Raw genomic sequence first — 27078 nt, forward strand, 5'->3', positions numbered from 1 at the left:
TAATTAATATGTTTCATAAGAATATAAAAGCAGAGCCAGCGTGGTAGACTAGTAGCTAAAGTCCTCACTTTGCATGCTCTGGGATCCCATATGGGTGCTGGTTCTAATCCCAGCCCCTCTACTTATCCAGATCCCCGCTTGTGGCCTGGGAAAGCAGTGGAGGACAGCCTAAAGCCTTGGGACCCTGCACCTGCATTGGAGACCAGGAAGAGGCTTTGGGCTCCTGGCTTTGGATCAATGCAGCTCTGGCCTTTGTGGCCACTTGGGGAGTGAATCAATCAATGGTAGATCTTCTCTGTCTCTCTTCCACTCTGTATATTTGACTTTTCAATAAAAATAAAATAAATCTTAAAAAAAAGGAATGTAAAAGCAGTATTTTTCATCCTTTCTTCCTTTCATCACCCCCCCAAAAAAAAGAATTGAAGAGCAATTTGTGAATCTGGTATGCTATATGAGAAAACTGGTTGGAATCCTAGCTGCATTCAATTCAGCTTCTTGCTAATGCCACTGGGAAGGCAGAGGAAGATGGCTTAAATGCCTGGGCCCTTGTCATCCATGTGGCAGACCTCAACTGCATTCCTGGCTTCCAGCTTCAGCCTGGCCCAGCCGTGGTTGCAGCCAGCTGGGCAGTAAACAAAGGGAAGAACAACTCTCCATCTGTCTCTCTGATGCTTTACCTTTTTAATCAACCCATCAATCAACCATTCTATCTTTCTAAAAACAAACCATTTATCAAGTTACCTCCTTACTCCTTTAACTTTTTTTCCCCTCTTTTCATCCTCACTGTCTTCTCCTTACTTCAGCCTTGGCCATTTTTTTTTTGGTCAGGATTTTACACAGATTCCACAAATATGTCTAAGTGCCTCTTATTTCTAAGGCACAGACTCAGAAGGCGCTCTCCATGGCAGAGAGGACAGCTGCACACCTTCCCTGTTGTCACTCCCTTGTTAAACCAAACATACCAAAGAACAGAACATTTCCAGCTAGACATAAAATTAAAGCATATGTCCCCTAAAATACATTTACTTGAAATACAAAGGAAGAAAGAGGAAAGGAGGAAGGAAGAGAAAGAAGGAGAGAGGGAGAAAGCGGGGGAAGAGAGTGAGCTACAAGTATCCACCAGTTCTAATTCATTGCCTAAGAAGCCTTTATCAACCAAGGCTGCACCAAGTAGACATGAGGAGTCTAACAAAACAAGACTGAGCAAACCAAAAAAAGACAGAGTTTTAAATCTTATTCATGAAGAAATAAAATTTACTTCTCCCTTGGCACTGAGTAGCACTGAAGCAAATATTTCAGTTACTGTAATAAATATAAATTAACATTATCTTTAAATTTACCAATCATTATTCCCTTTTTGCTTAAAAAAAAATAGATTGATTTAGCATTAACCCTGCTAAAATGGATATAATTCAGTGTTTCATCACAGGATAAAAAAGGGTCTCCCATTCATCTGTAGCTGAAAGGAAAGAAACTGCTACACAATAAAGAATGTAAAATGTTTTATGGAGATGTTTTAGAACATTACAACTTATTCCTTGCATACAATGTTTACATTGTTTTAAAAACTAAAAATCAGGTCCATTAAGAATGGTAGAAATGTACATGTCAAGAGCTCCACTTTCTAGTCAGACACTGCTCTTGGCCTAACAAGTGTGGCATAGGTCCACTGGGGAGTTACAAGAAAATTCATGGAGAGGCAGACTGAGGCCCCAAAGTAGAGAAAGCCAGGTTCCTAAATTCACACACCCTACTGCTGGTATCACCTACTATACAAAGAGTGATGGAAAGCTCAGGATTTATAGAGTCATCTGGAATCTCAGGACACATCTGCTTAGGTCAAAAGGCCGAGCTTTCCAGTTTTGTCATCATCTTCAAATCTATGAGCACAGTCACAGGTTCGCCTGAAAGCTAAGTAATTTACAACTGACAATGAAACTCTTTGTAAGTTATCTGGCTTATTTCATAGAAAATCTTCTAGAAACAGATTGCATCATTATTAATATTCAAAAACTGCCTTATCAATACATTTTTTTTCCAAATCAAGTTATACATGAAAATCAAATATTTAATCCAATTATCATCAAGGTCATTTGCAAGAATGAAGAAAGAGCCATACTCATGCTTGTTTCCTCACTGCCTCCCATGGGGAACCATAAGCTTCTAGGGCTCCAGGAAATGCAACATTAAAACTAACACTTGACTAGGTCACTTTTGTTTCTCCTTACCCTTTAAACATGTAGATAGAAGGCAAATGATATGTGATTTACTAGTGAACAATCTTTGGTTTGGTGAAAAGTAGTTGATGAATTGATGAACCTGGTAGGAAACGAATGAGCTGTCATGCTAACAATCACAATTTATAAAGAATTTATTGGGCCTAGCACAATAGCCTAGTGACCAAATCCTTGTCTTGCATCTGCTGGGTGTAGAACACTGTGACCCTAGAATGTCAACAAGCACAGGCTTACCATTGATGGGATGATATTTGTATGAGAACAACCGAACGGATACCTTTTGTATAAATGATTGGATGTCATTTGTATGAGAATAACTGAGTGGGTACCATTTGTATAACTAAATGGATATCATTTGTATGAGAACTACTGAAGGGATAGTATGTGAATGAGAACACTTGGTGGGATATACAAAAGAGTTCCAAACAAGCGTATAGAAACAATATACGGGTTCTGTAGATAAGCTCAATACTTCCTCCCTTATCCTATATGACCCTCAGTCTAGAAAGTCTGATGCCACTAATATAAACTTCGACTACTGACCATCAGTCAGAGTCTATGTGTATTACAATAGGCTCCGTGCACAAAGTCCATCACTGCAACATCAGCTAACAGTTGAGATCCACATGGGAGCCAGCCTGTGTCCCTGCGGCCCTGCTTTCCATCCAGCTCCCTGCCTGTCACCCAGAGAAAGCAGTGGAGTCCAAAGCCTTGGGACACTGCACCCATGTGGGAGACTGGGAAGAGTCTCCTGGCACCTGGCTTCAGATTGGCTCAGCTCTGACCATTGCAGCCACTTGGGGAGTGAATCAGTGGATGGAAGATCTTTATCTCTGTCTCTCTTTCTCTCTGTAAATCTAAATTCCTGATAAACATAAAATAAATCTTTAAAAATAAAAAAAGCTCATCACAGGAACTTTCCTAACTGTCCTTCATGTTAAACACCCCATGTCTTTCTTTAGACTGTATTGGCAGCTCATTATGGATTTTAAACGTAAATTGATTTAAAAAAACCCAACAAAGTGGCTATTTACAAACGAAACAAATAAGTTTTAGGGATATAAATATAAATGTGCTGAAATCACAAATAGTCTCATGGAGTGGAGGAAGGACAACAATTCAGAGATAATGGAATGAAGTGAAATTTACAGGCCCGCGTTTGGGCACAGCAGGCTAGACACTCCACTCGGGCACCACTTGGAATCCCAGTGGGTCCACTTCCAATCTGGTGCTCTGCTAATGCACTGAAGGAAAGCAACTGAAGGTGGCCCGAGTGTTTGACCTCTATCACCCATGTGGAAGAACCAGATGAAACCCCTGATTCCTAGCCTGGCTCAGTCCTGGCTATTGCAGCCATCTGAAGAGTGAATCAACAAATGGACGATCCCATTCTGCTTCTTTCTCTCTCTCTGCAACTCTAGCTTTCAAATAAATAATTAACAACAACAACAACAAAAACCTAAGAAGTAAATTTTAGGAGACTAAGAAAGCTGTTGAAAATGTAAAGGAATATTCATTTACAAGGATTTTGTGCTCTATGTTGTGAGGCATACTTAAAACTATCAAATTCCCCCACAATGACATTGGACTCAATTCTTCTGTAATGAAGTGCAGTTTCATCTGAGAAACTGCGATCAGTCAGTAATTAAATAGAATATGGTATTAAAATAGACTATGAAACAACGTCTCTGAACAATTACCTTTTGTTGTATGATAACTGCTGTCTCTATGGTTACCAGATGTAAAAACAACAAACACGAGTTAGTCCCAATCATGCTTCCTTCAAGGTCTACATTGGAATCAGCACTTACAAAGGTTTCATTAGGAATGACATGGACATTCAAACACAGCAGAATGCTGTGAACAAATAGATTCTTCCATATAAACCTTACTCTAACATGTTATAGCTCTCCTTTTATCCAAAATCCTCAACGCATCTAGAAAATGTTTCTTGAACATCTTCTTGGTTAAGGTAGAGTGCAAAAAAACATAGCCTCTGGACATAAGGAAGGAAAGGAACTTATAATCTTGCTTTCAAAGAAAAGTAAGGTGTAGATAAAAATAGAAGATTTAACATACACATTTATCACTGCTCTTTTCAGAAAACCCATTACAATGACCATGGAGCAATTTTCTTTTAAGACATCAATCTTTAAAGAAAAAGACAACCAGAGAAAATAATGGCAGTGTTTTGAAATCCAGATATCAGACAAAGCGTTTCTAAGAAAGCAGAATCCAGTGCCAATGAGGGGAGAGCTCAGAACAACCCAATTTACATTGCAAAAGCCTCCAAGATTCGGGAACTTGCAGCATCCGTTCTTCCTGGATGAAATGGAAGAGAAAGGTGAGGTTTTACAAAGATGATTTGTTGAAATCATGTAAAAAGCAATTAGACCTCTAGGTCACAAATGACAGGATTTCCTTCTGAAAGGTTGGACAGTATTCAATTTTGTATGTAGGAGGGTACTTAAAAAAGTTCAGGAAGAAAAAAAGAATAAAAAGGAAGACATTTATTTTGCAGCCAAAAATTTCAAAATCTTCACATAATTCTTTCAGAATATACATTTTCATAAACCTTTCAAAGACCCTTGCGTGAATGATTTTCAACGTTTTGAACCAAAGTAAACTTACCTTTCAAGTCCAATTTCCATCAATTTATTAATGTGTCCTCATATTAGTTCATTTTCCTTTATCATATTCTATTTAGCCATTAATAAACAATTAGGTTGATGTCTTTATTTTTTGTTGACATGAATAATCTTTCAATCAACATGGGAGTTCATATATTCCTTTGATAGAGTTACTTCAACTCCTTTGACTATCACACGAGAAGTGAGATTGCTGGCTCACAGGGGTATTTTCATTTCACCTTCTGGGGATCTTCCACACTGTTTTCCAAAGCAGCTGTAGTGAGCTACTTTCCCACCAACATAGAAAGACAAATACTGGATAAACTCAAAATGTTCATGGCTCACAGAGTTGAAGAGCAGTTAGCAGAGGCTGAGATGGAGTGGAAATGGGGAGAAGACTGATGCTAGTCAAAGGGTCCAATGATTTGCATAGATGGGAGGAATTCATTTCAGTGACCCATTTCACAGTGCACTAAGCATAGTTATCACACTGTGTATTTCAAAATTGCCAAAAAGAAATTTTAACAGAAATAAATTAGTAAGCAATTAGGTGACATGTAGTTTTTTTTTAAAGATTAATTTTTTGTTTCACTTGAGTTAACAGAGACAGCGGGAGAGACAGAAAGATGTTCCAGCCACTGATCACTCCCCATTGGTTGTGAGGGCCAGAGCTGTGTCAATCTGAAGCTGGGAGTCAGGAGCTTCCTCTGGTTCTCAAATGTGGGTGCCGAAGTTCAAGGGCCTGAGTCAACCCCCACTGTTTTTCCAGGTTCTAAGCAAGGAGGTGGATTGGAAGTGGAGCATCCAGGACTCAAACTAGCTTCCATATGGGATGCCAGTGCTGCAGGTAGAGGATTAGCCTGTTACACCACTGTACCACCCCAGCCGACACATAATTTAACTAAGCTGATTTGATTTTTTGCAACATAAACATATTTGAAAACTTCATGACTTCATAATGATGTATATATTTAAGCACATGATCAAATCTTTCCTGCGCCAAGCCTCAGCAAAGGAAAGGTCAATTTTTCAGAAAACTGAAAAAGTTAGGTCTTTGTACAGATATGGCTGACTGAAAGCCCACAACCACTGAATAAACTTGCGGGACCATATGGCAAGATGATGCCTTCACACTGGATGTAAATATTGACTATTGCCTCTACTTTTGTCTGCTGTAAGGCTCTACCTGCAAACTGATATATGCTCAGAAAACCAGATTCGACTGTCTGCTCAAGTATCACCCTTTTCTTTTATGTAAGGTTTATTTACTATTTTTTTGAAAGGCAGAATGGGATAGAGAAATGTCTTGAGCCTGCTGGTTCACTCCCCACACATGGCTCCAACAGCTAGTGCTGGAACAGGCTGGAGCCAGAACCCTTGAGCTCCACCTAGTTTCCCACATGAATGCCGGGAAATTGAGCCATCATGTGCTGCCTTCACAGACACATTAAGAGAACTATATCAGAGTAGCCAGGACTCAACAGGTTCCCACTTCATTTGGGTTTTGAAAGAGTTCCACTATTATTGATACACAGATGCATGTAGAAGTAAGAACTGTCCAAAATCTAACATTTAACTCTGAAAAGACAAAAGGAATCATTTTCTGTATGAAAATATAATATAAAGTATAAAAGTCTAAATAGAGGGCCCAGTGCTGTGGCCTAGCAGCTAAGGGCCTCACCTTGAATGTGCCAAGATCCCATAAGGGTACCAGTTCTAATCCCGGCAACTCCACTTCCCATCCAGCTCCCTGCTTGTGGCCTGGGAAAGCAGTCAAGGACGGCCCAAAGCCTTGGGATCCTGCACTTATGTGGGAGACCTGGAGGAAGCTCCTGGCTCCTGGCCCCTGGCTTTGGATTGGCCCAGCACCAGCCATTGTGCTCACATGGGCAGTGAATCATCAGACAGAAGATCTTCCTCACTGTCTCTCCTCCTCTCTGTATATCTGACTTTGTAATAAAAATAAATAAATCTTTAAAGTCTAAATAGAGAAAAAGGAATATGAAAACCAATTTCATTTCTAGTTCCACTTACACATAAAATATGAAGCAACAGAAAGAACAAGAGATAGGCAACAAAGAGAGAAGACCTGAGCTCCACCTGCTCTGCTATGTAATCACGTGACCTCGGGAAGGACCTCCACATATACTTTGTCCAGACAGCCTGTCACTTGCCTTCATCCAAATGGCTTGGGATCTGGAAACAGGAAAATGATAATGGTCCTTGCAAGAATCTTGAAACAACAACATACAGGTCATGCAATTAAGAAAAGGATATGGTTTCATATATTTTACAATTGTAGAAAATGAACTTGTCTGGAGGGGGAAGGGGAAACAGATGAAACAGGAAGCACCAAACCAGCCCTGGGGCAAAAAGAGAAACAAGATCCAGGAGGGGGGAAAGGCTGGGAGTCTCTCTGGTTGTAAGTGTGGCATCAAAAGGAGAAGACATCTTTTCCAATGATTTGCACGTCTATTTTGTAGAGCTGTCTTCAAAACACCCAAGTGTGTGGATCGAGTACCACAAAGGCCATTGCTTTCTTCCTGCTGTTGTCTTTTAGTTTTGATTCTTTTATTGATGTGAAATTCACAAAGCATGTGATGATTCTCATCTTGAGTCACTTTACAGGAATAAAAGAGAAAACGTGGCTTGTGTGATTTATCGGCAGGCTGTGGGTCACTTACAAGGAACAGGAAAAGGAAATTACGACATCTGTATGAATCCTGTGATGTTGATTTTCACAGCTGATTCCCAATGTTGGCAGGAGAATCTCCTGAGAAAACTGTAGAAATGCAGATCCCAGTATTCTATCTCAAGAAATAGTCTCGTTTTCGGAGTGAGATAAAATGCTGCAATACTTTTTTTTTTCTTCAAAATCCCATGTGCAAATTTTAAATCAACACATGGGGATTTCAGAATTTCTAAAGCAGCCAGGTAAAAATGCTGCTGTCTCTTGGAAACGGTGTCCTGGGACAGGCACAAAACCCCCTTACACAGTAGCTCCATTTAAGGTAGAAAAATACATTGCTGTGTATTGCCACAGTCAAATCTGCATAGTAGAAATTGAAATCGGCAACTAAGCTGTTAAGAAAGAGGATTTTTGAGTCATCTGCAGACTGCCTATTTAAGTTCCAGCCTTATTGAGTGTACAGTCCTTCCAAGGATGATAAATTGCCTGTCTACAAATGGCAGAGTAGGAAGGGGTGAGTTTCGGGATGGTGGAAATAAAAAGTTCAAAGCATGACAAAACACCTAACCCTTCATTTAGTATCTCATAAGGCGAGATGCCGGTGTAGATTTACTTTCTAACAAATTCAAGGAACTTAGCTACTCAGCTTCATGAGTTTCTTCCCCAACATCTTGAATGTCCAGACTGAATAATACACAGCTCTAAAAGATTTTCCAGTACATATTTCACTAAATGGTTTCTTATAAAACACCACTCACATGAAGAAAATCCATTTTAAATCTATGTCATATTAAATCAATTCTTGATTTGATCCACTGATTAGTTAGTCAAGGATCTCTTGTCTGTTGCCTCCAATTGATGACATTTGCTAAATTTAGCGATTAAAGCCCCCTCTGAGAGACCGTGATTCTGTGGTCCAGGTTGAGGCCCTAGGGACCAAGCACCTTATTTTCAGAAGCTGAATCATAACCCTTGCCTTCTTTTGGTTTATCTCTGTAAGTACATTTTTGTGAGTTTTACAAAGCAGTAAATGTAGTAATTTTCAAAGTTCCTAGCCCAGTTTGCAGAATGCCACAGCAACTAAAGATGGTCCAGCTGCCCTAGCCCCTAAGGACCTAAGAGGTCCTCCTGCAGTCAGAAAAAGAAAAAGGAGCTGCTTAGTGGAACACTTCCAATTGAAAAGCAAGCAAGTGACATGCTTTGTATCATTTTTATCTCCACTAATAGTGACTGGGATCATTTCAAACCTTTTTTTAGAAAGAATTGATGTGGGTCTCTGCTAAGGTCTTAAATAAGCTTTAACTATACAGTTCTTCCAAGTGAGGCATGAGGAAGCCAAGCAGAGTTAACCTCAGCTAATTTACTTACTGTTTTACTAGGTAGTGGAGCAGAAAGAAGAGATGAATCATTCTGTTCCTAGACAGAGCACCTAGTGGACTCAGAACATAAGGGTCATGCTCCCCTCCTTCCTTCTCCCCTGCAGTGCCTCCGCCTTACCCTCATCTGGCCCTCTATCTTCGCTCCTTCCCTGATGATAATAATACCTCAAATCAAGAGATGAAGGAAGGTAGCAAGTATGGGACATGAAAGCGCTTTAGCACATTTAAACATGCCAATGGATCAAGAGCAACATATTTGAAAGGAAATATGGGAAGAAGGTGCCATCCAGGCAAACTTTAAGAATCTTCTCAAATATTCACTGGAGCAGCAACATATACTGGTATTTGTGAGGCACGGGGAGGAATTGCCACCTCCGAGACACTCAGCTCTTGGGGTATAAGAAAAGTCTAAATAGATGAAAAGAAACTTTTCAGGATGGGCACAAGGTAGGATTTGATCCAAGCAAAAAAGCCTTTGGGAGATCATCTTAGAAAAATAGGTCTTTAAAGCAAGAACAATTACCGGTTTGTGCCATCCAGGCTGCATTAGAGAGTGTGGCAAAACTGAATGACTCGGCAGTGAACCCTTCTCACAAAGGTAAAGGCAGCCCTTCCCATGTGATGGCACTTGCGCTTCCTTACTACAGTGACGGGAGCTTGTATGAGTCAGAAGCAAGTTTCATGAACTCAGTGAGGGACTGGAATGTTCAAGGGAATAATAAGCTAAAATTCTAAGGAAGGAACAGCCTTGCTTGTTGTTGAGACAGATTTTTATTTCCCTCACCTGTTTCATTTTCTTTCTGTCAAAAATAATCATTTCATACACGAGGGACTTCAAAACCTTGTGGAAATGTATTTAAAGTAAGTCAATTTAGTGACAAATCATGTAAAGCCCATGCACAGTGTTTACATAACGACACTCAGAGCTTTTTGAATATATCTTATGGAAGCCCATTAAGGGTAAGCTAAACAATAACTTCGTTCTTCTTAAGCGTTTACCTCTGGACAAAGGCTAAAAGCTCTCAATTACTGCTTCAGCCTTTCCTCATTAGCCCAGGCTTGGCCTAACCAACCACTTCTTGCTTCACCTCTCCAAGGAAGCCCACATTTAACCATCACAACTTTCAGTCCTGCATTGCAGGTCTGCATGTGGTCAAACCTGAGTCCCCTGTGCTAGCATCACACCCCGATGTTCATCTCAGTGCACCTGGAAACTTCATAAAGCAGATATAAACACTGCACACCTGCAGTCTTTTAGAGCACACACACACACACACACACACACACACACACATTCACAGTCAATTCCCATTCATAGAATCTGTTGGATTTTTCTATTAGTGACTCTGGAATGTCAACTTCTCTTCCTTGTCACTTTATATTTGGAAATACTTTGAAGTCTGGTTTAAAGTGAATTCCTCTATAAAGCACCAGTATTTGCCAGCCCACCTCTTAGAAAGCCTTTAAAAAAACTTCTGGATAACCTTTAGACATCATGGAATATAATTTCCGACTCTCATGCTGAGTGATTGTGGGTTGTGGTTAGCAATTCTTGTAGGAGATTATTTTTTATTTGCATTTTAAAGGTCAAAATGACATATTTTCCCAGTTTTGCTTTTTTAAAAGAAGTTTGGTTTGCTTAGCTCATGCCCAAATGGACATATGAATCTAAGAATACAGGAATTCAGGGCTTATAGCGTGGTCCAAAATCTGACCTGCCATCTATTTGGGTCACCAAATTTTATTCCTTATTCTTTGCACACAAGCTCTATTTAAAACCCAAGTTTGGGCCATGGGAAATCCATAGGCACACCTAATTTATTTATTTCTTTAAAAGATTTATGTTATTTTTATCACAAACTCAGATATACAGAGAGGAGGAGAGACAGAGAGGAAGATATTCCATCCAATGATTCACTCCTCAAGTGACTGCAACAGCCAGTGCTCTGCCAATCTGAAGCCAGGATCCAGGAACTTCCTCCTGGTGTCCCATTCGGGTGCAGGGTCCCAAGACTTGGGGCCATCCTCTACTGCTTTCTCAGGCCACAAGCAGGGAGCTGGATGGGAAGTGGAGCTGTTGGGATTAGAACCAGCATGTGAGCATATAGGATCTTGGCGCATTCAAGGTGAGGCCCTTAGCTGCTAGACCATCACACTGGGCCCTGGACACCTAATTTATTATCTTTTTGTTATTTATCTTATCAATTCCTTTGCATTTATGTGAATTCATCCATGCATCCAAAAGAATTCCCCCAGGCATTCAGATGGTAGGAGAAGGGGGGTGGTGGGAGAGGAAAAGAGTGTTGAAAGAGAACACTTCGTCTGCACACTTGGTCCACTGTGACCTTCTTTAGTCAAACTGAATTCATACAGCAATAAAATCAGATGCCTCTTTTAATGACAAGATTGTTTTTCCAAAACCTTTCTGCTAAATAAATTGCCAATCACTGGGCCTTGCCTTTGCTCTGACTGGCTAACACGTTTATTCCTAGATCCCCGTGAACTTTTAGGAGATTGTCAGTGAAAAGAAAACTTCTCACAGCACATCCTTCAGCCTGCCAAGTGTTTGTCAACATTCTGAGTGTATAACTGAGGTGACCACACTGATTCATTCACAGTAAACTTATGTTTAAAAAATAGCATTTCGGGCCCGGCGCGGTGGCGCAAGTGGTTAAGTCCTCGCCTTGCACGCCCGGGATCCCATATGGGCGCTGGTTCTAATCCCGGCAGCCCCGCTTCCCTTCCAGCTCCCTGCCTGTGGCCCGGGAAAGCAGTCAAGGACGGCCCAAGGCTTTGGGACCCTGCACCCACGTGGGAGACCCGGAAGAGGCTCCTGGCTTTGGATCGGCATAGTATCGGCCCGTTGCGCTCACTTGGGGAGTGAATCATCGGAAGGAAGATCTTCCTCTCTGTCTCTCCTCTCTGTATATCCGCCTTTCCAATGAAAAAAAAATAATAAAAATAAATCTTTAAAAAATAGCATTTCGCCTCCGGCCACCAGTATCAGTTCTAACCCTCAGAATCACGTCTTAGACCTGCAGGAGAGGATCACACGCAGACATAAGGAAGCGTTCTCACAGCTTACACATGTCTCAGTCCATTTCCTTCATCTACAGGAACTTGAGAAATCCCCATCTGTCCACAACTACTACAAGTCACAAGGACCTACAAAGTTAAGAGGCAAGATGTCTTCATTTTACTGAACCCAACTTTTAATAACCAATAGACTTGACCCTCCTACTGTGAATCCCTCTGGTTTCCCAGGACTGACAGTCTCAGCTATTTCCCCTCAAGTTCCCAAAAGGTCTTATAATTTTATAAGTGCTCTCATTACACTCTTTCCTGGTCTGGGCAATAATTGTAATTAGAGCTTTCTGTAATTTTCCTCTAGCAAGGATCAAGCTGCGAGACACTTGTTGGGCCACTTGGGGACTGGCAGAGGAGTTCTAGACTTGGTCCAGACACATTTAATGATGATTCATTCTTTTATTTGATCTACCTATACTCCAAAGAGACAACAACAACATTTATAGCACAGGGCTTTTGCTCAGATTAGTAAAACAAAACAGGAATATAAGAACATTGGGAAGGGCAAGGTAGCAGGTATGAGCTTCTTTGACACAGAGCTTTCTGACTGTCATCCCACTTGATCTCCAAGCACTTCCATGAAGTAAATCCTGTTTTGCTATTTTTCAGCTGAAAAAGTTGATTCTCAAGGTAGGCTTACTCTCTTGCCTAAGGTCACACAAAAAACGAGTAATAAATAGGAATTTGAACCACGATGTACATAGCTATATAGGACTGAGCCTTTGCTAAACCATCCCAAGTTGAAACGGGGCGAGTTTCAGACAGGTTAGTCCTTATTTCCAAGGAGATGGTGTGTGAAATTGTACTAAGGATTGACTTGATGATACAAAGGAAGCATATCTAATTACACCTGTGTACTCCAGGATCCTAGGAGTAACTCCTTTAAATGTGCAGCCTGAGTTAACAGTAAGTTAACAACAAATGCGCATGACATGCCATGCTTTTCAAAGGGTCCGATTCCCCGACTTACATAATCAACCTGTACACTGTGTCCTCTAAGACCCAAAATTCATGTTCCCACAGGTCTTAGGTCTCACCTGCACCTGTGCTCAATAGTTACAGTGAGTACAGGGCCCAGAATGCCCTCATGTCAACCTGCCTCCGACCAGTCTGGATCTACTCTAGGTACCTCTCGCAGCCAATGCACACGTGCTCTGTGGGACGCAATCTGACACTCTCACACTCATTATTCTCTCCAGGGAATCTGCCCTGCCAGCATGGTTGGACATTCTCCCACCACCGGTGCCTGAGTCAGTGCCATCCAACACGCCCCTCTGTTCTCTGTTTTTTGAAACTCCATGACAGCAGACATGGTTGGACACATCATAAAAAGAACACCATCACAGTAATATACAAAAGAGAATGACAAGGAGAAAAGATTTTATAGATCCTATTTCTCTGGAAGAGTTTCAGGCTATTTCTGAAAGTCCTGCTGAAAGCTCAGGAGGAAAAGAGGCAAACAGGATTGCAAGCATCATGACTCAATGACTGAGGCCTCACTCCCTCCAACTGCCACATTGCTTTGGCAGAACAGATTCTTTAGTAAAAGGCGAAAGATTTATACGATCCGAAGAGAAACCAGAGTATATGGTAGAACAGATTCTAAACAACTTTATACCTCACAGAAAGGCTGACAGTCCTAATGTCCGATTCCAGTGTGTAAGCAAGAAATATCAATGAAAAATGAATATGAAAACTCAATCCCCACGAAAGCAAAAGCTGTATTGAGGAAGAGCAATGGTAAGAATGTGAAGCTAAAACTTAACAAAACTGGATCTAAAGCCAGAGCTTACAGGGAAGAGGACAAGGAACTGATGTGCGGGCTGGCGCAATGGCTCAACTGGCTAATCCTCCACCTCCAAGCACCTGGATCCCATATGGGCACTAGTTTGTGTGCTGGCTGCTCTACTTCCCATCCAGCTTCCTGCCTATGGAGGATGGCCCAAGTTATCTGGACCTTGTGACCCTGGGGGAAATCCGGAAAAGGCTCCTGGCTTTGGATCAGCTCATTTCCAACCACTATGGCCATTTGAGGAGTAAACCAGCAATTGTAACATCTTTCTCTCTGTCTCTCCTCTCTGTAAATCTGCCTTTCCAATGGAAATGAACAAATCTAAGTAAAAATGTGAAGCACAGAAGAACAAAAAAATGCAAATCAGGAAAAGGCAAGGCAATTCCTAGATGTTAGGAATCTTTGCCTTAAACAAAGGCATCCGTGCAGTTACAGAAACTCTTAACCTCCCATAATGAAGGCCACAGTGGGAGGCATGGGAAGCATCAGGTCACAGGTGGTCAGCAAGTATTACTTGTTACTGTGTTTTGAGCCAAATCTTTAAGTGAGAAACAAAGCTGATTTTTGTGTTTTTCATCCCTTTTCTGTGAAGTAATTTGGAAGAATAAGAGAAGATCCAGATAATACTTGAAACAGATGTTATTCTTCATCAACAATACACCTTATTCTTAAGCGCTAACAATAACTTGTTTATTCCCAACCTCCCCACCTGGGAGAAATGCAGCCATGTGATAACTTCTGTGACAAGGTTATCTTTCTGAGGACACTTCCTTCTGAAGCTTTAACCATTCTCTGTCATTTCAGGAAAAACTCAGACATTGAACTTGAACTCTGGACCCTCTTAGCAATACTACATATACAACCAAGCAGGAAACCGGTTCTGATAAATAAAAGTCAAATTTGTACAGAAATCACTGACATACAAAAAAAACCCAACATACATACAAAATAATTTTAGAATGAATTTCAGAACCATTTAAATTTCTTTTACGTCCAAAAATATGATTGCCGGGTGGGGGGGTCTGTGCTATGGCACAGTGCATTTAACCACAGCCTGTGGTGTTGGCACTGGATATTAAGGCCTCCAATTCAAGTTATGGCTGCTCCGCAACTAATCTAGCTACCTGTTAATGCACCTGGGAACGCAGTGGAGGCTGGCCCCAGTGCTTGGACCCCTGTACCCACGTGGGACACCCAGAAGAAACTCCTTGCTTTTGGCTTCATCCTGGCCTCGTTCTGGCTGCAGCCATTTGGCAAGCAAAGCAGCTTTCATGAAGACCTCTCTCTCTTTGAACCGCCTTTCAAATAAACAATTTAAAAAACAAAGTAAAATACACAAAACATTTCAGATATCTCCTAAACCTACAAATTATAAAGGTAACTGTATGCTTATTCCTTTCTCATTATGTTCCTCATATGTCCTTTGGGTACAAATCAGAACACCAGGCCACCAGCATGAAGTATCGCCCAGTTATATTTTCCAACACTGTTCTCTGAAAATACAAGGCAACAAACTACTTCTAAACAATTCCACATGATAAAATGCTATAAAGCCAGTAAACATAAGGCTGGAGAATGTTAATTGATATTGTTACATATTCACAATCTATTGAGTAAAGAAAATAGATTACAAAACATCATTTACAATATGACTTCATAAAAAGAGCAAGTCATAACAGCTGTGAATGTCTGTAGATAAATGTGCTACTATCATAAGCTCAGAAACTGGCAACCCTTACACTAGATATTTTTAGGGAATATGATTGTGCTTTTTACCTGTTTCTTTAGTTTTTATTCATCCACAAACATGCGTTTCATTTTTCAGTATCAAAACCAACAAAAAAAGTGGCGTAAAGGCTGGTATCTGCCGAGCTCCCCTGTCAGCACGACTGCTTCACATGTTACTCACATAGTGCTGAGAAATGGAATGCTAAACCCCTGCTGTTGTCTTGTTTCCAGAATAAAGCTAGAAATCACCTTTTCAGACCTCACTCCACTCCACAGGTGAGGAACCCTCGCTAAAATCTACTCAACAGCAAAGCTGTGACAACAACGTTTCAGGGACCTGCAGTACACACACTCTCACACAAATGTGGCTTCAAGTGCTTTTAACGCCTTAATTCTATCAGTGGTTCACAATTGTTAACCCCACGGATCAACTCAGATGCTTCAGGAAGTTAAAAAATGCTGGACCCAAATCCATTTTTTAAAAAAATACATGAGTTGACTTATTCTTAAAAACACAATTAAAAAATAACCTGCCACATTTTATTCTAGCACAGCTCAGCATGTCATTTACTTTATGGTACCAGGATTTCTGCCATCACTGTGCAGTTAAACTTTAATCACATCGATGTTTAAGAAAACTATACTTCCTTCATTAGTCATCTTTTAAAAATTAGAGCTACACAGAGTCCACACGTATAGAACTGAACCAAGCTGCAGAGCACCACAACACGCACACGAGGTACAGGCATCTCTGCTCATTGCATACTCGCTCATCAAAGCTAACGGTGAAATGTGCATGAAGAAGTAAGGGTTTCAAGCATCTCTTTGTGTTCTGCATTCACAGCTTTAGAGCCTAGAATAAGTCAATCTTTTTTTTTCTTCGCAGTTCTGCATCACAGTGAAGTACGTGGAAGAAGTATCATTATAATAGTATTTTACATTTATAAGAATGTGCAACACATTTAGACATTTTTAGTGTTAGAACTTCGAAACAATCTGTCCAGTAGAGCATCTAGACATTACCAAGTGAGCTGTTTACAAAGTGCAACTAGACCTGAGTAAATCAGAATTTACAGCTAACCCAAAGAAAGGTATCACATCAGTTGCTACTGATGGGATTGCAACTGTCACTCATAATGCCCGATACCTATTGTATGTTTATTCTCTCTAAATACTTAGAAACAAGTTTATTTAAAATGCTATCCTAATTTGGATGCTTGATTTCTGTTGCTGCCACCCTACCCTCTGCCCATGGATGGGCCTGGGGCCCAGGGCCTCCTTACTTGCCCTCCTGTTTTTCATCTCCTGCACATTCACAGCCTGTTCCCAGTATCGAAATCATGCTCCAATGACTGTACATTCCATGAAAGTGTAAGTCAAGTTCAGAGCCACGGTGTGTAAAGTCTCGCTGAGTGTTACCTCTTCAAGGAGCAGACCCCCACTCCCATCTCCCCCTCACTCAAAACAGCCAGTGTAGGTACCACAGCTCCTCAGACACATCAGGCGCCCTCGCTCAGCAAAAACCTTGACCTTGCTGTTCTTCCACCGCAGATGCAGTTTTGCCCCCTCTTCTTCAAGAGTTCTTTGATCTGTGACCACCTGCTCAACGCACCCTTCCCTGGCAGTCTCACTCGCAGCAGCACCCCATACTGTCTGTCTCCTAGGTTTCCTCTTTCCATGGTACACCATCACCATCTGAAATAACTGCTTCCAATTATTTACTTACAATCCACCCCTCTGGAATATAAGCTCCATGACAACAGAGAACCTCATTGCCTTTTGCTCCCTTCTCTATCCCCAGAAACATGGATCAGTGCTGGCACCAAACAGCCAGGCAACAATACGTATTTGCCAAATAAATATTTGTGAATCTACCACAAGCTTCTCATCTGTAAGGGACTATGCTTAATCTCCTATCATTGGGTCACTTTTAAGATTTTTTAAATTTAGTGCAAAAAAAATGTTTACCGCTACTTTTTTTTAAAAAAACTGTATAAAATTATAAACTCCAGAAGGGAGTCTGGGTTCATACAATTTGGAACTATTCTTAGCAGTCAGCTTAAGACTCTAACAACCACCAGGGTGGCTCACATCCAAACTAGCATTGATAGAGCATGTGTCCTTTTATAAAAGAAGCACTCTCTCCACCCCTTAATTTCCACATATATACAATAAATGAGCGTCTATTTAAATTGGGATGGCTCTTAAGAATATTTGTAATTTTGGGATATATATAAAAAAATCTTGATGGAAAAACCCAAGGCCAATCAGGGATCCACAATCGCTGGATCACAGCTCTTGTCTTGTGATTTCTGCTTCCTAATAACCTTCTCCAAACCTCCCCCCAAGTTTAAGGGACAATCCTTGTTACACCATCAACTCACACAAGCACAAATTCACTAATTTGAACACAGATTTGTGGGAATTTCTAACTGTAAACTGCTACCCTGTGGGGCTCCATGTCACCTGTGCGGCTTCACATGGCCCAGGTCCCACGAAGATGACCTTCTCCTGATCCCTCAGGACAAAGCTGCCCTCTCCGTAACCATCTCTGTCTGGCCCACCATACCTGGAAACTATGCCAAGAAGGGGCTTCAAGTTTCATATATATATAACAACCATGCAAGGATTTCAAGGGGTTTTGCATCTACATTCATCTTTTAGTCCTATTTTCCAAGACATCTGAAGGACCCTCCTACACGGTATCAGAGATGTTTCAGCCACAACTCAACACTGTATATGGATTGTGCATCAGGAACTTATCTAAAGATTTCCAAAATTCTTAGAATCCAGAAACACCAACGCCTACAGTTTTTGTTGTTGTTTCCTGACATATTTATCCTAATGATATTGCCTAGCCATTAAGATGAAAAACTGTGGAGTAATAATTTTATAATACCTTTATTACTAGAGCTTACAAAATTGAAATGTTAACAGCCCATGAATGATTGATGAATTTACTGGTTGTTGTTCACTACCACACTTGTCACAGCCGAGGCATACAGTGTATGTGTTTCTCATTGATATTTGCTATACCAAAATGAAAAAAGAAATTGATTTTACCGCAGTAAAAAGAGTGTGCTGGATCCGGAACTCACTGCGGGGACCCCGGAGGTGGTGCACCTGCATCCACGCCTGCCTTGAAATCAGCAGAGAAGCGTGCAACACAACTGCATTTCATATTGTTCGTGCAAAAGTTAACAGGTGCCACTTGGTTTAAGGCTCGGATTGCGACGCTTGCACACGAACATAACTCTTGTACTTTGAAATGTTAGTACTTGGCCCTTGTAGGTATGCTCTGTAACTATGCCAACACAGAAACCCAAATTTCCATAAAAACATCCCTGTGCCCTAAGGTTGTAAACAGGAAAACAGGATCCTGGTGTCAACAAAATATAAAACCCATCAGCTCTTGCAATCAACATCAGTTCTCACTGAAACAAAACAATTCCAGTTGACAAGATGCCAAACTTCACGCCGTAAACTGTATGTCACACCCTGATCAACTCTCCCTTAATCACAGCGGGTTTTTTTATTCACAGAAACATAGTTTTTTCCAAACTTATTTATACTAACATCTTAACCATCGCTATTGTCTGTATAGTTTCCATTTCCTTCTGTTCATTGACACAAAAACCAGGACATTTTCATATAAAGCCAAGTTCCACATACTTGTAGAATAACTCAGTTGCCACCTTATTCATAGTAATAAACAAACAGCACCCCACATTTCACGTGCATTCCTTTTGGGGGAGAAATCTCATACTTTCACTCAGTGGCACGCACACTTTCTAGCTCAACCCTACACCCTTGCAGGCCAGAATCACAGAGCTGGCCACCTGGAACCCCGAGATGCTCTCACAAGCTCACGGGTGCCACAGGACACACCCACACTTCATTCCATGTGTGTGGAAAATGGGAGACTCATCCAAAATCAAAGGATCTGAAGGTTCATGGAAAAGAAACACGTCGATTTTTAGGTCACTGGGTGATCTCATGAACTACCTTGTTGCTAGATGAGTGAAGTTTTCTGGTGAGCGTGACAGGAGGAGCATTTCCCTGTGGGTGCTAGCCCCAAGCTCCACTTGGGGGTGGCATGTCTGTCAGTTGATGAGCTGTGCCTTTTTTTAGGGACACTTGCATAGTCAGAGTGCTTGCTAAGAGGCAGGATGCGGGGCTGTGGCCCAGCCATCTTTCCCCCCATTGCCTCCCGTAGCCTGGCAGAATCCTGCAGGGACTTAAAACCCTGAGGCCTAATGGCCAGTGTGCCTGTTTGCTTTCACAACTCAAGGCATGTTTTTGACATGGAACATAGGGACTCGTTTTATACACATCTTTTTTTTTCTTTTCAAAATTTCTGCAGAATTCTCTTAAAGCCCGGAGTCCAGGTCAGGGGCAACTCCTGAACCATTCACAGTGGCCAGCACTGGCCATCACAGCACAGCAAATGGACACAAACATAACCTCGTGCCTTTCAAAGCAAGGCATACAGATTTCACCAGCTTGGTGCAGCTTACCAGTATACAACAACTGTCACATTTTATTACTGGGCCAGAGAACGGTCAGTCTGTGTTCCAGTACAACCAGATACCACTTGTACCTGCTTGAAAACTTAGAGCAACTCCTGAGGAGCATGCCTATGTACACAAGGAATCAATAAAATACTTCCACATTTTCCTGCAGTGAAAACGCTTCCCCCAGCCCCATACCAACACTTTATGAATGACTCCTAAGGATGAAAAATAACACGTGCAGCTACTGATAGCTCTGAAAGCGCTCGCTGCTCTTTGTCAAAGTGGACGCCACAGGTCTTCAGTGCTCAGCCTTTAAAACCCACTGAAACCCACCTGTCAACTGGCAGCCGCCAACTCCACCAAGAAAGCACTCCACCAGCAAGAATTCGTGCTGTTTGCTCACTCAAACTGACTACCTTCTGCAACATCTCTCTCCCCAAGCGGGACTTGAGATTTCCACCTGGCTCTCTGAGGAGCGCCACTGCCCTCACCCGCCCTCTCAACCGCATCATTTGCTAAGAGCCACACAGAAGGACTGCCCAGGCACACGAGCGCGCACGCGGGACTCACGTTGTTCAAGTACTCGCTGAGCAGGTCCTGCAGCGCCTGCCGCACGGCGTTGCACTCGGCCACGATCCGCTCGCGCCGGTCGTCCCGCGTGCACGAGGAGTCGGCCATGAGCGCTGCCCCACTGATGATGCTCTCCAGGCGCTCCTCCAGGGACGGCCGGAAGCGGGCCTCGCTGAACGTCATGGGGTCCAGGATGATCTTATTCTGAAAGGAGCACAACGGAAGGATGAGCAGAGAAGCTACGGCCGCCTTGGCTCTCTGCTTGCCAAACCAGCAGTATGCGAGAGCAGGACCAGCAGCCTCTGCCCCCGCGGGGAGATCACACTGGTGACTGTGTCAACTTCTACAGCAGCCTTGAGAAAGTATTAACTTGTAAAATATTGTGCCTCAGGTCGAAAGTGGCATATCTTGTTTGAAGGCTATGTTCTTGGCAAAGGCTCTCTCAACTGAAGTGTTTCAAATGAGATTGTAATACTGGTGTGACTTTTTTTTTTCTTTTCTAAAATACATAACCTTCAAAGAAAGCACATTCCAGTGTGACAGTTTTGGGGACTACGGGGAGATGTTAGAGCTAGAATATGATATGCAATCAACAGCTTGACGCGCCTCATCTGTATCACACTTCTTGCCCTCCTCAGAAGCAGACAGCCACATGGCACCATACCTTGCGAAACTCAAACAGCATTTTCAGAACAGGATAATTTCCCACTAAGAAACTAATGTCTTTCATGCAAAACACAGGTTTCTAGAAAAGAATTCATAGTGTGTGTTAGAATGAACTGTCAATGTGATAGAATTTTTGGAAAAATGTATTTAAAAGGTAGAGTGATGGGCCTGGCGCAATAGCCTAGTGGCTAAATCCTAGCCTTGCATCTGTCAGGATCCCATATGGGTACTGGTACGTATCCTGGCTGCTCCACTTCCCATCCAGCTCCCTGCCTGTGGCCTGGGAAAGCAGTCAAGGATGGCCCAAAGCCTTGGAACCCTGCACCCTCGTGGGAGACCTGGAAGAAGCTCCGGGCTCCTGATCAGCTCAGCTCTGACCATTGCAGCCACCTGGGAAGTGAACCAGCGGACAGAAGATTTTTCTCCCTCCTCCTCTCTGACAGTATCATTGTTCTGACTCTTCCCAGCAGAGGGAGATAACTGTACAAACATGTTGAAGTTTCAGAGAATGAGTGCAAACAGTTTGCCACTTTAAGGCCTGGCATAATGACTCAATAGGCTAATCCTCCCCTTGAAAGTGCCAGGATGCCAAAAGGGTGCCAGTTCATGTCCTAGCTCCTCCGCTTCCCATCTCACTCCTTGCTTATGGCCTAGGAAAGCTGTAGAGGATGACCCAAGCTTTGGGACACAGACACACATCATAGATCTGGAAGGAGCTCCTGGCTCCTGGCTTCGGACCGGCTCAGCTCCAGCTGCTGCACACATCTAGGGATGGGAACCAGCAGACGGAGTATCTTCATTTTAAAAAAAGATCTTTTTAAAAAAAGACTGCCACTTAGGAACATTACAAACTAAACAAACCAAGTGATGTCCAGTGGACTCTCGGATTTCCTGGAACTGCTGATCAGGTAAAGCTCCCTCTTCTTTAAGGAAGTTGCACACGGGGTCTGGACAGCAGGAGACAGTGCCCTGGGCCTTCAATGCCTTCAGTGTCTCTTTCCAATGGCGTTCATTTGAATTCTCTCTCCCACTTTTCCCTTGATGCAATCAGGACATCCATGTACATACATTCTACTACATAACATACATCTAGAACTGACGTTATAATTTAAGAAATGCCTGTGAAAATATAGTGAAACTCTTGTTTAAAAGATGAATGGTCTTCAAAGACCCATTTGGCAGGAACTTGATTAACATAAAACAAGTGGGAAATTATCTGGTGTGCTTTAAGCTTTCAGGACACACTTCCGAGTCACAGACTGGCCCTAGGATAGAGTTTTCATTACACTTCTTTCCCCCAAATATGAAAGAGTGTCACTGTGATGGAAACACATGCAGGAAGATCCGACCTCCGCAGTAAGGTCAGTTATGAAACAACTTGTCCATAGCACCGAGGAGAAAGCACCAATGCCATAAGGACGCCACTTCCTGAACAATTTTCCACAGAACATTGAGCTAACGGTGTTTCCCTGAAGAAAATTTTGTGGCCAAATGTGACTTGGAGTAGACTGAGTGGCCAGTGCAATTACCATAGGAAATGCTGTTAGCATTCTGGACTAAAGGAGCAGGTTTACTGCAGCACCTTCCAGATCCGCACGCACTGTCTATGAGGTGCCAAGGAACACACTTTGCAAAAGGAAACAAGAGACTAGGGCTCTCCTAAAAGAAGACACTGAACTCAATCAACTCCACCCCAAAGTCACGCTAGCCACCGCATTTCTAATGGACTTCTTATTTATAGATCACAGGGGAAAGATTTTTTTTAAACTTCTCGGAAAAGCAACAGTAAATTTAGATAATTCTAATGGATATCTACGCTCCAGTCGGGAAGCATGGCCACGATGAATGTTCAAAGAGGGAGCTGGGAGGAGAGGCCACCCAGGGGACAAAGAATAGCATAGCTAAGAGCCAGTGCACATGAGCCTGCATTGCGTTTGTGTGTGACAAATACGTACATGGGATAGGAAGTGAGTCATCTGTGTGGTTCTATACATCTATAAGCCCAGATTGTTTTCCTGGAACAGGAATGTACCTTTGGCTTTCAAAGGACTTCCTAGGATTAAAAAGAGAGATAGAGGGCCTGGAGCGGTAGCCTAGTGGCTAAAGACCTCATCTCACATGCACTAGAATCCCATATGGGTGCTGGTTCTAATCCAAGCGGCCCTGCTTCCCATCCAGCTCCCTGCTTGTGGCCTGGGAAAGCAGTTGAGGACGGCCCAAAGCTTTGGGACCCTGCACCTGAGTGGGAGACCCAGAAGAGGTTCTGGGCTCCAGGCTTCAGATTGGCTCAGCTCCAACCATTGCAGTCACTTGGGAAGTGAGCCATCAGATGGAAGATCTTCCTCACTGTCTCTCCTCCTCTCTGTATGTCTGAATCTGACTGTCCAATAGAAATAAATCTTAAAAAAAGAGACAGAAAAAAGAATTAAAAATAAAACAAAACTAAATTAAATAAAGCCAGAGGCTTAAAGCTATATCCTTTCTTCCTAAAATTAGGGAGAAAAACAAAAGATTAAAAAAAAAGTGTGTGTGTGCAGGGGGACAAGCTCACTACTCCTATGACTCAAAAACACAGCAAATGAAAGCCAGGGTGGAGTGAGAAGGAGCACTTGCTGCAGCATCATCTGGAGTGATTTTTAAAAAACACAGACCTCAGCGCATTGCTCCGTAACACTGCAAGGTCGCTGGCTTAAGATCAGCAGTCACTGATTGAACTGGTTGGATTGTCAGCATCCTCTGGGCCCGCACCTTTCTGTGCTGCTGCCCTCTACTGGACCGATGGAGCGCAGCAGCAGTAGCTGCAGCCATCAGAGCTCCCTTCTGTGCTCCCAGAAGGCGCATTACAAGTGGGCAACAAGCAGCAGAGAGCAAGTGCAGGGCTTCCTTCCCTGCTTAGCCGGCAAAGGCATGTTCCTGTGAGAGGAGTTTACACTGCTTCCAACTGCACTGACTTAACCACAATCGGTTACAAATCTACTTTCTAAATGTCTGCATTTCTTGTCTGCATCCTTAAAGCTCATTCCATTATCCCTTTGATCTTAGAGTTCTATCCTGTACATTGTCATTTTCACTTATTTTAATATTCGGGACCCATGTTTTCTACTTTCTTATTTTAAAACTTAATTTCCTTTTATGTCATCTATTTCCGTCCTGTTTATTTAACTGGCATAATACTTTGAGGAGGATTATGAGTTTTACTTATCCTTGCTAACCTCCTTGTTTTATTAAACAGTACCATATTCATCCTTGAATTTTTAGAGTGGCACCTTGGATATAACCCTAAAGATATCTATCACAGTAAGCTGCCCCAAGCACAGGAGGCCAGGTTCTCTATTCTGCCTTCACATTGGGGTGTAACAGACCCCTCAATCCCACCTAACTGCTACCCCATCTTCTCTAAGATTGATCTCTATAGATAAATTTTAACATAAAATGCTCAGGAAATCATGTACTTCAAAGCTAATTGCTAGAGTATCACACATATGCTGTCATGACACAGGCAACTGCTGGAATGACCACTGTTTTTAAAGTGCTCTTTGTTCATTCTCCCTACCAGGAGTTCCGTGGTCTGAAGTGTCAGGGCAATCACGGGATGCTGGGTTAGGCTGAGACAGGCAATGACACGGTTGCAAAAAGCAGAGACCTTGACCAAAGCAAGATAACTGAAGGCACCACCAATGGCGGATGTGCCCTTGATATTACTATTTCCATCTTCTCAAATAGGAAACCACATCAGAGATGCTTTCCCATGATTAGTCAGGCAGTAAATCAGGATCCTGGGTGGAAACACAGGTCTTTGGACTTCATAGTGTTTCTCCCACTGTATCAAGTGGCCCACATTCAGCTAAAATGGATCTCATGAATCAACTTACAAAGGTGTATTTCCAAAGTTAAAAACATGAAAATTTCCTAAATAAAACAGCACTAAGTATCAACTGTTTCAGTGCCCTTTACTGTTTTGCCTGAGTCACTTTGCCCTTTAGACGGATAACTGAGAGAATAACCTCTGATCCAACAAAGGGGTCTTAGCTACTTAAGGTGTCCAAAGGCATACGCCAAACAATCCTCTCCAGAGTTTGACAGGTAAGCACGCGTATCCATGTGTAATTTGGAAAATGTACTGATGCTGGTAAGAAACGACTGAATGGGGCCCGGCGCGGTGGCGCAAGTGGTTAAAGGTCCTCGCCTTGCACGCCCGGGATCCCATATGGGCGCCGGTTCTAATCCCGGCAGCCCCGCTTCCCTTCCAGCTCCCTGCCTGTGGCCCGGGAAAGCAGTCGAGGACGGCCCAAAGCTTTGGGAACCTGCACCCGCGTGGGAGACCCGGAAGAGGCTCCTGGCTTCAGACCGGCATAGTATCGGCCCGTTGCGCTCACTTGGGGAGTGAATCATCGGACGGAAGATCTTCCTCTCTGTCTCTGCTCTCTGTATATCCGCCTTTCCAATGAAAAAATAATAAAAAAATAAATCTTTAAAAAAAAAAAAAAGAAACGACTGAATGAAGGTGGTACATGGGAGGTAGTTCAAGGAATTTCTAAAGGTGGTTAGCCTCCAGGGAGATGTGATGGGTGAAAAGCAGCTCATTAAGCACAGTCTGGGCAAGGTGCAGCCATGCAGACAGGCAGGCAAGTGAGGGGATATTACATGGTAGCAGAGATACAAGAAGCCTGCAGCTTAAGGTAAAGTTACATATACAGCACACGGAGGTTCTCGGGGGTTGGGGGGAGGATAAAAAAAGCATTACCAGTTCACAACTCAATGTCTCTACAAGTTCATCTAAGAGGCCACACTCGGCCAGAAATAACCCCGGACAGCCAAGGCATTCCTGTACATCATGGCCAGGACTTCTCAGACACATTCCAACACTCTTTCAACCCAATCCTCGATTTCTGCTCTCCTTTCTCTGCTGTTTGACTTGCACACAGTCCATATGGTCCCTCAGCCTATGTTTGTCAATGCTCTCGTAGCTCACATGCAATTCTTCCTCACATGTGCCATGGACAAAATCTGAATGGGCAACAGAGGTGGAGAGACGAGCAACAGCCCTGTCTTCAGAAATTTCTATGTCACATTCATGAGCATTCAACTTGTGCAATTGCCTTAGGCAACAAAGTATCATCAAAGATCTTAAAACATAACAGTGTCTTAATCTTGTTGGTTTAGTTTTCAGGAGTTTCTTAAGGCAGGTAAGGAATTTAACTGTGAAACGATGAGAAGCAAAAAGCAGCAGAGCGATTACGAAGACTTTGCCGACCACAAGACAGGTGTGGACAATGTTGAATGATAAAAGGAAAGAGCTTGGATTTGAGAAATCATTCAAGGCTCAGTGCGAGAAGATTTGCAGATATTTAGGCTATAAGAATGAGGAAGGAACCAGACATAAAAACCTAGATGTCTAGTAGAGGAAGCATCAACTGTGCAAGTGTAAACAAATTCAATTCTGCAAGTCAACCTCTTTCTTTGCAAATAAAATGCAATCAGAGCACAGTTGAATGTATTCACTTGCATTCTACCCACAGCTAGGTGTACTCTGGTATCACAGTAGAGCTGACCAGCGAGGGCACATTATTATGAGCCACAACACTCGGGATATTTACTGCGGCTGACCCCTAAACAACCGCAATAGGAAAGAGCAGGCAAAGTGGAGAAGCCTGGTAGAAAGTTGATTAGGAGTATATGAACACCATATGGGGTGTGAGCCCCTGTATTAATTCATAACATTAGTTTATATGTAAAAGGACTAACCGATTGGAAGGCCCAATGCACAAGGACAACTATTAAAAAGA

At 42.5% G+C, this 27078-nt stretch overlaps 1 protein-coding gene across 7 annotated transcripts in view; it reads right to left on the bottom strand.

Moving 5' to 3' along the window:
• Positions 1–27078, bottom strand: part of CTNNA2 (catenin alpha 2) — a 1062093-nt gene that overhangs the window by 680266 nt on the left and 354749 nt on the right. For all 7 annotated transcript variants that reach the window (XM_040993624.1, XM_040993620.1, XM_040993627.1 and 4 more), the window contains one exon: positions 20627–20830. In XM_040993624.1, coding sequence (XP_040849558.1) covers positions 20627–20830 — 204 coding nt within the window. The remainder of the gene's footprint in view (positions 1–20626; positions 20831–27078) is intronic.

The sequence above is a fragment of the Ochotona curzoniae genome, unplaced genomic scaffold (assembly GCF_017591425.1).
Source record: "Ochotona curzoniae isolate NIBS_2020 unplaced genomic scaffold, NIBS_Ocur_1.0 contig_883, whole genome shotgun sequence".
Lineage (NCBI taxonomy): Eukaryota > Metazoa > Chordata > Mammalia > Lagomorpha > Ochotonidae > Ochotona > Ochotona curzoniae.